We start from the raw sequence: 10299 nt of genomic DNA on the forward strand, positions 1-10299 counted from the left end.
ACAAATCGGCTTTTTGCCCAGGGCTGCTCTGCCGCCGCGCCAGCCAGATCCAACATCATTCAAGTATTGTATGATAAGGGCCTGCCGTGAAGGCTCGGCGGCCCGCTCCATATGCGACGTCCTCCGTTGGTCCGCGCTGCAGTTTGACAAGGCGGCTGTGGATGCGGCGGAGGTCAAGGCTGACTACGACAAGCTCGTCCTTGATAACTACGAGCAGAAGGCTCAGGTGAAACTCCTTTCCCGTTTATTCAATAGTGTCAGGCCTGAACCCGCGTGTCTGAGGTCGCACCGGATTGTGCACGTCCATGTGATCAGCCTAGTGCGCTGCCGCGCCGGACGCGCTGGATTTCGCCGCCGCAGCACGTCTCCGGCGTCCCTGGCGCACAGCGTCAGCGTTTGACCGAGCAGCGCATCCTGTTGCCCCCCGCATGCGACCCGCAGCTGGACAAGGCCACCGCTGACGCGGCCGAGTTCAAGGCCGGCTACGACAAGGCGGTGTACGACAACTTCGAGCAGAAGGCACAGGTGTGTGTGTGTTGTTGTGTGTGTTGTGTGTGTTTGTGTGTGTTTGTGTGTGTTTGTGTGTGTGTGTGTGTGTGTGCGTGCGTGCGTGCGCGTCGGCACCTGGCGATGCGCCTCTGCCACATTCGCTCGGTTCTGCCTTCTCATACGCGGCGCATTGGTTTGGGCGCCCCGTGAACTTTACCACCGCCACCACCCACTCCCACTTGCCTTCCTGCTTTCCCGTCTGGGGTCCCGCACGCCTCCAGACTCCTGGCTGGCCAGGCTTCCACACAGCCTGCCCGCTTTGTCTGCTACCAGCTTGCCGTGGTGACGGGCTTCGTCCTTCTGCCCGTTGCACTTCCTCGGCCGCAACCCCCACCTGCCGTCCCCCGACTGCAGTTTGACAAGGCCGCCGCCGACGCGCTGGACCTCAAGGCCGGCTATGACAAGATGGTGGTGGATGCGGTCGAGCACAGGGCGCAGGTTGGTGCACCGGTTCCCTCGTGACTCGTTATCGACTTGCAAGTTGTGCGGCTGCTCGATGCTTGCCCTCTGTGTGTGCACACGCCCCTGCTTTCCTGCTGTTGTTGCTGACTAAACACCCATAAACGGCTCTGTGATTGAAACCTGTACAGCTGGCGAAGGCTACCGCCGACGCGGCTGAGTCCAAGGCCGGCTTCGACAAAGCAGTCTACGACAATTTCGAGCAGAAGGCGCAGGTGGGGGCACCGGGCAGCACGAATGCCTCATTAAGCTGATCATGCGGGGTTGACCATGTCATGGGCATGTTTTGGCTGATAGTCAATCCTCGACTCCTCCTGCTTTGACTGCCTTTGCACTTTGCAGCTGGACAAGGCCACCGCCGACGCAGCCGAGTACAAGGCCGGCTACGACAAGGCAGTCTACGACAACTTTGAGCAGAAGGCGCAGGTGTGGGCTGCCAGAAGGGGCGCAGCGCGTCAAGTCGAGGTCCGGCTGAATCCTGCTTGCGTGCTGCTCACTCGGCCAGTCGTCTCACCGCGGCTGGTCCCCCCCTGCCGTCCCACCCCTGCAGTTTGACAAAGCCACCGCGGATGCGGCAGAGTTCAAGGCCGGCTATGACAAGATGGTTGTGGACGCAGTCGAGCAGAAGGCGCAGGTAAGACCAGCAGCTCGGCAGACCTGCAGCTCGGTGCAGATGTAACTGCAACCAAATCATGGCTGCATGTTCTGTCATGCCCGCGCGTTGCTCGGTTGCGACCGCTGCTGACCTCAGATTCCATCCCTGCTGCGCCTTTCACAGCTGGACAAGGCGACCGCTGACGCCGCTGAGTTCAAGGCCGGCTTCGACAAGGCAGTCTACGACAACTTTGAGCAGAAGGCGCAGGTGGGGGCTGCGGCATTGGGCGGCGCTTTTCACTGTCGCGGGGCCGTTGCGCGGCTTGTCATGCCTTGCCCCCTCTTTTCAAAGGTGCGGTGATCCATCCTGCCTAGGGTTTAGGGCTTAGGGCTGAGGGTTCAACCCTTCACCCTGAACCCTGCACGCTGGACTCACAGTTTGACAAGGCCGCCGCGGACGCGACCGAGCTCAAGGCGGACTATGATAAGCTTGTGGTGGACGCGGTGGAGCAAAAGGCACAGGTGGGGTCCTTGATATTGCGGGACAGCCGCCTCGCCGGCCGGGCAGCACTTGTTGCATCAGCAACGGCAGCTTTTGCTGCTCAAAATCCGTCCTGGTCTTGTCTCCTCCCTTAATCGTGGCCGCTGCGCATGCGCCGCCCGCTGCTTGCAACGCAGCTGGAGAAGGCCACCGCTGATGCGGCGGAGTTCAAGGCCGGCTTCGACAAGGCTGTCCACGACGGCTTCGAGCAGAAGGCGCAGGTGCGTAACATTGCGTGCTGCCGGCCTGCCGGGTGTCCGTCGCTCGCCATGCGTTTATCCACACATTTGTCGCGCCATCAACAAGCTGCGGCAATGTTTGCCTCCGCAACTTCAGCTCGACAAGGCCACTGCTGACGCGGCCGAGTTCAAGGCCGGCTTTGACAAGGCTGTCCATGACAACTTTGAGCAGAAGGCACAGGTGGGGGCCGCGGCCAACGAGACGCGCCGGTTTTGCAAGGCGCATGGCCTGTGGAAATTCACTTTTTGTAGCATGCGTGCATGTGGCAGTGCTACTTTTTGACGCTGGTGGCTGGCGCTCTCCTTGTGTCCCACCCCTGCAGTTTGACAAGGCCACCGCTGACGCGGCGGAGTTCAAGGCCGGCTATGACAAGATGGTGGTGGATGCAGTGGAGCACAGGGCGCAGGTGGGACCTCGGGCTTCGAGGACGCTGCGAAGGTTGATTAGCAGCATGGGCGGCAAGTGCAGCTGTGCACTTCTACAATTCTCCTCGGTTGCGGCACCGGCATGCGCTGAACATCCCCTTCACCTCTCTCAATGCAGCTGGACAAGGCCACCGCCGATGCGGCGGAGTACAAGGCCGGGTTCGACAAAGCAGTCTACGACAACTTTGAGCAGAAGGCGCAGGTGGGGGCTGCTTTTTTGACGCGCCCTGCACAGAGGGCGAGCCCAGCGGTCTGCGCTTGCCTGGCTCCTCCTTAGCCAGTTGTCGTATAACGGCATTCGCCCCTCTGCCACCCCTGCAGTTTGACAAGGCCACTGCGGATGCAGCAGAGTTCAAGGCCGGCTTTGACAAGCTGGTGGTGGACGCGGTCGAGCAGAAAGCGCAGGTGAGACTCAATGTTGAAGGTTGGCGCTGCAGGATTAGCACCAGTCTAAAGCAGCCCGATACAGCTGCAGCAGCAATCAAAAATGGTTGCCTGTCCCATCACCCCCGTGCTCTTCTCAATCAGCTGCCAGAATCCAAATGAAGAGGAATCTCCACAAGCAAATCTAGAAATCTGCTGACAGACCCTAGGTGATGCTGACAGCGGATCCCGTCCCTGCTGCACCTTTCACAGCTGGACAAGGCCACTGCTGACGCGGCCGAGTTCAAGGCCGGCTTTGACAAGGCAGTCTACGACAACTTCGAGCAGAAGGCGCAGGTGTGCTTTGGGCTGTGTGCTTGCACCCCTGCGAGACAACACATTATCATACGGCCTGCTTGCTTGCCCGTTGGTCAACCCAATCAAGGACGATGAGCAGGCCGACGCCCCCTCGCCTGCCGCCCCGCCCCTGCAGTTTGACAAGGCCACCGCAGACGCAACCGAGCTCAAGGCCGGCTACGACAAGATGGTGGTGGATGCAGTGGAGCACAGGGCGCAGGTTGGTGTCGCCCGCCAACATGGCATGTGAACCTTCTGTTTGTGTGCAGCCCACCCTTCCCCTGCACTTTTGGAACCCACCTGCATGGCTTCGACTTGCTCACGACGCCTACCTGCATTGCACGGCCACTCGCAGCTGGACAAGGCCACAGCTGACGCGGCCGAGTTCAAGGCCGGCTTTGACAAAGCCGTCTACGACAACTTCGAGCAGAAGGCGCAGGTGGGGTGTCTTAGGGATACCGTATTGCGGTTTGCAGGATCCGTCGTGAAGCGCGAACCACGTTTGTGCATGCGGCGGGCCTGCACACTGTATGCAAACTCAACCCTTGAGACCTGACAGGCCATGCATCTCACGGCACAACGCAGCTCGACAAGGCCACCGCTGACGCGGCAGAGTTCAAGGCCGGCTTCGACAAGGCAATGTACGACGGATTCGAGCAGAAGGCGCAGGTGCGTGGTTGCGGCAGAGATCGTCCCTGTGGTCGCGGGCTGAGGATGAGGAGGAAGAGGAGCAGGCAGCGGTGCAAACCCGCCAGCAACCGCGTGCGTTCGTGTGCACGACTGCCGTGAACTGACCTGCTATCTTGATGCGCGCGCAGCTGGACAAGGCCACCGCTGACGCGGCCGAGTTCAAGGCCGGCTTTGCCAAGGCGCTGTACGACAACTTCGAGCAGAAGGCGCAGGTGGGGTCAAGGCGCAGTGCGGTGCAAACTGCTGTGCATGTGCTCTGGCATGCCCCTCGCAGTTGAATGTGATGCGCCCCCGATGCTGCAGGCGCAGGTCGCGCTTTACACACGCACGGCGGCTGAATTGTTTCTCCCTCTGCCTCCCACCTCGTTCTGCAGCTGGACAAGGCAACCGCCGATGCAGCGGAGTTCAAGGCCGGCTTCGACAAGGCTGTGTATGACAGCTACGAGCAGAAGTCGCAGGTACAAGACAAGGAGTGCATGGGGTTTGGCGGCGGGTTGCTGGGACGTGATCTTGCCATGCTTGTTTTGTATTGGATTGGCCGGGTAGCAGCTGCACCCACGCTCACGCAGGTACACGTACCCTGCCATGCATGGGGCTTGCTGCTTGTCCATGTTGTGTGGCACGTGGGTTGTAGTGCTCACCTGCCCCTTTCGCAACCGGGCCCCCTCACCGCCGGGCCGCTCATGCCTCATCTAATCTTGCGCAGCTGGACAAGGCCACCGCTGATGCTGCCGAGTTCAAGGCCGGCTTTGACAAGGCGGTCTACGACAACTTTGAGCAGAAGTCGCAGGTGCGGCATGGCATTGCATCAGCCACACAAATTTTGCTGTTCTTTAGCTTGCAGCAGCTATTGACCAGTGTTTGACTTGACGGTATTCGCAGGAGCTGTTGACCAGTGTTTGCATTGACAGTCATTCACAGCAGCTGTTGACCAGTGTTTGACTTGTGCTGGTCATTCGCTGCTCGTGGACCTGTTCTCAGAACTCCTCGTTCTCCCTTCAATCTTTATTGCCGTTTTGCCTCGCAGCTGGACAAGGCCACAGCGGACGCCGCGGAGTTCAAGGCCGGCTTTGACAAGGCCGTCTGCGACAACTTTGAGCAGAAGGCGCAGGTGGGATCCTGTGCCTTGTACTGTGTATTGCGGCCTGTGCTGTGCGGGACTGCCCCGAGCCATCTTTGGCTGAAGCACATTCACCGCCTGCTGGATGCTCCTCCTCTCCACACACGCTCACACGGGATCACGCGTGCCGCCTCGCTCGCGCCGCAGCTGGACAAGGCCACCGCCGATGCCGCCGAGTTCAAGGCCGGCTTTGACAAGATGACGGCGGACGCGGCAGAGTTCAAGGCCGGTTTTGATAAGCTGGTGGAGGACAATTACGAACAGAAGAACCAGGTGGGTGGGGGTTGACTGGCGCGGACACGAGGCCGTGGCCCTGTGCTGTGCGCGCTGTGCGTGTTGTGTGGTGCACGGGCTGCGGTGCAGGCTGCGGGGTGCGCGGGGTGCGAAGCAGGTCGCGTCATGAGTGGCTGCATGCGTTGTTTGGGAGCTGCGCATGCGATATGGGTGGCACTGTCCTGTGAGCCGCAGGGCTGTGTGATGTGGGCGTGCACGTGCGTGGCCGTGGGCATGCACTTTGCTGTGGCAAATTTGGCGTGTAGATGTGTTGGTGACCGGGTGGTTAGAGCGTGTCCCGACGCAGCCTCATGCGCGCTGCTTGCGTGGTGCTGCATCCCATTCATTCGTCCCATTCCAGCCCTGACGTGCAACTTGCGACGCGCGCGCCGCTTGGCCAAAATCCCCTGCAGCTGGACAAGGCCACTGCTGACGCGGCCGAGTTCAAGGCCGGCTTTGACAAGATGGTGGTTGACTCCGTCGAACAGAAGGCGCAGGTGAGGGGAAGTTTTGTTTAAAATTTGATGGTGCTGCATCAACACGACAAAGAGCTTTCAGGCCGGTACAGCCTCTGCAATTGGGGGGATGCCCGGCCCTGGTCAGCGGCGCACCCCTCCTCGCCCCTCTTGCCCGTCCGCCGTCGCCGCCGCAAACCCGCGCGCCTCCCGCCCCCCCGCGCCCGCGCGGCCGCCACCGCCGCCGCAGCTGGACAAGGCCACCGCGGACGCGGCGGAGTTCAAGGCCGGCTTTGACAAGATGACGGCCGACGCGGCAGAGTTCAAGGCCGGGTTCGACAAGGCCACGGCGGACGCGGTCGAGCAGCAGGCGCAGGTGCGGCGCCCTCTCGGCCTCGCCTGTCCCCCGGCGGCTGAGCCAGCACCCGCGCCTCAGCATTGCCCGGCGCCTCGCAGCACCCGCGGCGCGGACGAGCAAGCGATCGGAGCCGCCTGGTCCCATGTAAGCTCAGCGCTTCCGCCTCCGCCGCGCACGCGCACACAAACGCTCCCGGCGCCCTCCGCCCCCGCAGCTGGAGAAGCTCACGGTGGACGCGGCCGAGTTCAAGGCCGGCTTTGATAAGGCCCTTGCCGACAACGCGGATCAGAAGGCTGAGTTCGACGAGAGGGAGGAGGTGGGCTCCTGCGCCCCCCCCCCCCAGCGCCGCTCGGCGGAACCCTTTTGCGAAGCCCCTGTGATTGCGGCGCCGTCGCGCGCTCTGACGACACGCCCCCTCTGGAACCCGCCCCGTTGCAGTCCCTGGGGCGCACCGCCTCCGCGCGGCCGCCAGCCCTCACATCCTGAACTCCAAACCCTGAACCCCAAATTTTGGACCCCTTGCACCCCACGCCCTCAGGAGCTCCAGCGACAGCATGAGGAGGCCGCGGAGGCGGCTGAGCGCCACAAGGCCGCGGCCGACAAGGCGGCCATGGACATGACGCGCATGGCAGAGGACATGAGCAGCGCGCACGAGGCGCTGCTGCGGGAGCGCGAGGCGCTCACCAGCCTGCAGGCGCGTGCGGCTGGGGCCTCGGGGCTGCGGGCGGCGGGGTTTGTTGCGTTCCGCCGCGCTGACGGCCGCCTCGCTGGGTTTGTCTGCGGCTTGTTTGGGTGGCGCGTCGTGTCCCTCACGCGCCCATCTGTCGCCATCCCGGATTCGAACGCGCAGGACCAGCACGAGCAGCTGCTGCGCGCGCAGGAGGTGCTGCAGGCGGAGCTGTCCATGGCGCTGGGCAGCTACCAGCCCAAGGCCACCATCGACTCGGGTGCGCGGCCTGCCCCCCTTCACCTCTCGCGCCCCCTCCGCCCCCAAGCTGTGCGGAACCCACGATTGGCGCAGCCGCGGCCCACACGCGCGCCGGCCTCGACCCTGAGCGGCCCTTTGCGGGCGCAACCGCACCCAATCATCAGGCCCCCTCCCCCCGGGAGGTTCGACAACGCACACGGGAAACGCCAGTTTGCGACGCCCCTCGCAACCCCCAATTGTTTGGCCCCCGGCCGCCCCTGAACCCCCCGGCTCTGTCACCGCGCCGCGAAACACGTACCCCCTGCCGCTGCCGCCGCCGCCGCCGCCGCAGGCACACCTGCGGACAAGCTGCTGGCGATGATGACGGAGCTGCTGGACGGGTCCCTGCCCAACCTCCAGGACATCCTGCTGATCCAGTCCACGATCCTGGAGGTGCGCGGCGCGGCGCGCCGCGCCCGGGGCGCCCACGGCCGGGGCCGCCTCCCCCGTCGGCCGAGGTGCCGCCTTTCTCGCGCGCCGGCGGTGGCAGCGGCAGCCCGGACGCCTTGAGACGCATGGAATGCGACACCCTTACAATGTCTGGCGCGCGTTTGACCGCCGTTTGACCGCCGTTTGACCGCCGCAGGCGCGCGACATCTACCAGCCGTTCCGGCTGGGCAAGCAGCTGATGGAGGCGTCCGCGCTTGGCAACGATGTCGGGCTGAACCTCATACACCTGCTGGGGGACGCGGACTCCATCCTGCGGGACAGGAACGCCGCGCAGGTGGGCGCCCATGGGATGGGCTGTGTGGGGGTGGATGGGCCTTGGGTTTGCTCGAAGATGCCAAGTGATTGAGGGGTGAAGCTTATGCAGGAGAGGGAGCAAGTTGCGGCGGCCGAGGGCGATGCCGTGTATTGTCATTGTTAGGGGCGCGGAAAACCCCATCGCGCAATTGGCTGCCCCGGCTGCAGTGTGCGCGGTCCCTGTCCTGGAGGCGGCCGCGGGCCCCGGCCAGAGCAGCCCCAGCAGCCCCGACCGTCACCCTTCCCCCCCTCAATCCGACGCCGCGCCCCCTGCGCCCGCGGCCCCGCCGGCGCCCCCGCTCCGCAGGGCGAGGACGGCGACGGCGTGTCGCTGAGCCTGCGGGAGCTCTGCGAGCGGCGGGACAAGCGCTCGCGGTGAGAGCGGCGCCTTGGACCGCCTGCCTGCCCGGACGCCGCGCAGGGCTTCGATTCAAACTTCATGGTTTTGAATGGCGTCAAAGCACGTCTAATGAACTTGTTCATGATGATGCACTTTTTTGTTTGGATCGGAGTGCGCAGACGGTCCGCGCGGCCGGCCTGCTTGCAGATGCCTGCTTTGGCGTGAGCCGCGCGTCTTCTTGCAGCGCCGTCTCACGAGGCACCCCGACGCACCTCCCGCCCCCCGCGCTGCGCGTCCCGCAGCAACGGCAGCACGAGCGGCAGCGTCAGCGGCGACGACGCGGCGCTGGCGGCGGCGGCGGCGGCGGCGGAGGCGGCGGAGTTTGGCAGCCTGTCGACCGCGCTGGCGGCGATCATATCCGCGCCCACGGCCCGCAGCATCGGGCGGCCGCTCAGCGGCCACGACCTGGCGGCGGATGCGGCGTCCGCAGGTGTGTGCGTGTGCGCGCGTTGTGCGCGTTTCATTGCGTGCGGAGGTGCTGACAGTGTGTGTGCGCGCGCGCGCGCGTGTGTGTGTGTGTGTGTGTGTGCGTGCGCGCGCGTGCGCGTGTGTGTGTGTGTGTTGGTCGTGTGAACATGTTCTTTAGAGATTTGGAGGGTGTGCTGCGGGGGAGGGGGTGGGGAGGTCGCCCCCCACCCGGCCCTGGACGTCGCCCCCGCCGCCAGCGCCTGTCGCCTCCTCCAGCTACCCGATGTTAAGCCCCCTGCGATTCGATCAGGCGCGCGTCGGCGTGGCTGTCGCGCGCCCGGCTCTGAAAGCATCCCCACCGCCCAACCTCCCCCTCCCCCGCCACCATCACAAAGGCTCCGCCACCCGCGCGTCCGCCCTGCTCCACGGCGCCGCCGTCCGCCGCAAGTCCGGCGCCTCCGCCGGCCGCCGCGGCAGCACGACGGCGGTCGCGCTCGCGGACGGCGAGGACGTCGACGCCCTGCAGGCCGCCGCGGCGGCCGCGGGGCCGGGGCCGGCGGTGCTGGACCGCGTTGAGCGCGTGCTGGCCGCGTCCCATGAGTGGCAGTTTGACGCGTTTGCGCTGGCGGAGGCTACGCAGGTGCGCACGGCGCGGCCGCGTCCCGGTCCCACACATAAACCCCTCAGGCGGCCCCCTCGCGTTGGCAGTCCTCCCGGAGCGTCCTTTTTGGCCGCCGTCCCTGCACTCCCACGCCCCTCCCCTCCCCTCCCGCCCTGCACGCCCCTGAAACGCCCCCTCAAGGCGCAAGCCCCCAAGCAAACCTCCGCACCCCCGTCCTAGAAACCAAGCCGCTACGGCCGGCTGCCTGCTGACCCCCCTGGCTGCTGCCGGCTGACGCCCAGCTCGCCCCGGCCCCTTGAGGCTCACGCCAAACTCTGAAAATTCAAAAGAATTCGAAACGATCCAACCCATCGTTCCCTCCAAAACAGGGCCACCCCCTGTCGACCCTGGGCTTCTTCCTGTTTCAGCGGGAGGAGCTGGTCTCACACTTTGGCATCAACCCCGTCACGCTCGCACGGTGAGGCGCGGCGCGGCGCGGCGCGGCGCGTTTGGGCAGCCAGGCGACACCCGTCTGCACGTGTGTGTGTGTGCGTGTGTGCGTGTGTGTGTGTGTGCGTATGTGAGGATGTGTGTGTGTGTGTCTCTCTCTCTTCCTGTGTGTGTGTGTGTGTGTGTGTGTGTCCTAGGGCTTTATACTCGCCAGTGCTCGTTGACCTTGCCCATCTGGGCCCAGAACTGCCCCCGCCCGCCGCCACTTCGCGGCTCTGCACGCGGAGCCCGCGCCCCCTCCCCCC

The 10299-nt window shown here is 64.6% G+C and overlaps 1 protein-coding gene across 1 annotated transcript in view; it reads left to right on the forward strand.

The window, feature by feature from the left end:
- The window catches only part of MNEG_9236 (hypothetical protein), a gene marked incomplete at both ends in the record, with an annotated part of 11486 nt that extends 1460 nt beyond the window's left edge, over window positions 1–10026 (forward strand). Inside the window, 32 exons of the mRNA XM_014042292.1 lie at window positions 143–226; window positions 442–525; window positions 904–987; window positions 1140–1223; window positions 1351–1434; window positions 1559–1642; window positions 1787–1870; window positions 2041–2124; window positions 2281–2364; window positions 2480–2563; window positions 2706–2789; window positions 2927–3010; window positions 3130–3213; window positions 3445–3528; window positions 3665–3748; window positions 3884–3967; window positions 4114–4197; window positions 4347–4430; window positions 4593–4676; window positions 4925–5008; window positions 5246–5329; window positions 5486–5611; window positions 6025–6108; window positions 6317–6442; window positions 6639–6740; window positions 6963–7371; window positions 7684–7784; window positions 7978–8115; window positions 8443–8510; window positions 8778–8965; window positions 9339–9583; window positions 9934–10026. Of these exons, the coding sequence (XP_013897746.1) occupies window positions 143–226; window positions 442–525; window positions 904–987; window positions 1140–1223; window positions 1351–1434; window positions 1559–1642; window positions 1787–1870; window positions 2041–2124; window positions 2281–2364; window positions 2480–2563; window positions 2706–2789; window positions 2927–3010; window positions 3130–3213; window positions 3445–3528; window positions 3665–3748; window positions 3884–3967; window positions 4114–4197; window positions 4347–4430; window positions 4593–4676; window positions 4925–5008; window positions 5246–5329; window positions 5486–5611; window positions 6025–6108; window positions 6317–6442; window positions 6639–6740; window positions 6963–7371; window positions 7684–7784; window positions 7978–8115; window positions 8443–8510; window positions 8778–8965; window positions 9339–9583; window positions 9934–10026 (3444 nt within the window). The remainder of the gene's footprint in view (window positions 1–142; window positions 227–441; window positions 526–903; window positions 988–1139; window positions 1224–1350; window positions 1435–1558; window positions 1643–1786; window positions 1871–2040; window positions 2125–2280; window positions 2365–2479; window positions 2564–2705; window positions 2790–2926; window positions 3011–3129; window positions 3214–3444; window positions 3529–3664; window positions 3749–3883; window positions 3968–4113; window positions 4198–4346; window positions 4431–4592; window positions 4677–4924; window positions 5009–5245; window positions 5330–5485; window positions 5612–6024; window positions 6109–6316; window positions 6443–6638; window positions 6741–6962; window positions 7372–7683; window positions 7785–7977; window positions 8116–8442; window positions 8511–8777; window positions 8966–9338; window positions 9584–9933) is intronic.
- Window positions 10027–10299: the final 273 nt, after the last annotated feature.

Source organism: Monoraphidium neglectum (assembly GCF_000611645.1).
Source record: "Monoraphidium neglectum strain SAG 48.87 unplaced genomic scaffold scaffold01865, whole genome shotgun sequence".
In the NCBI taxonomy this organism is placed as follows: Eukaryota; Viridiplantae; Chlorophyta; class Chlorophyceae; order Sphaeropleales; family Selenastraceae; genus Monoraphidium; species Monoraphidium neglectum.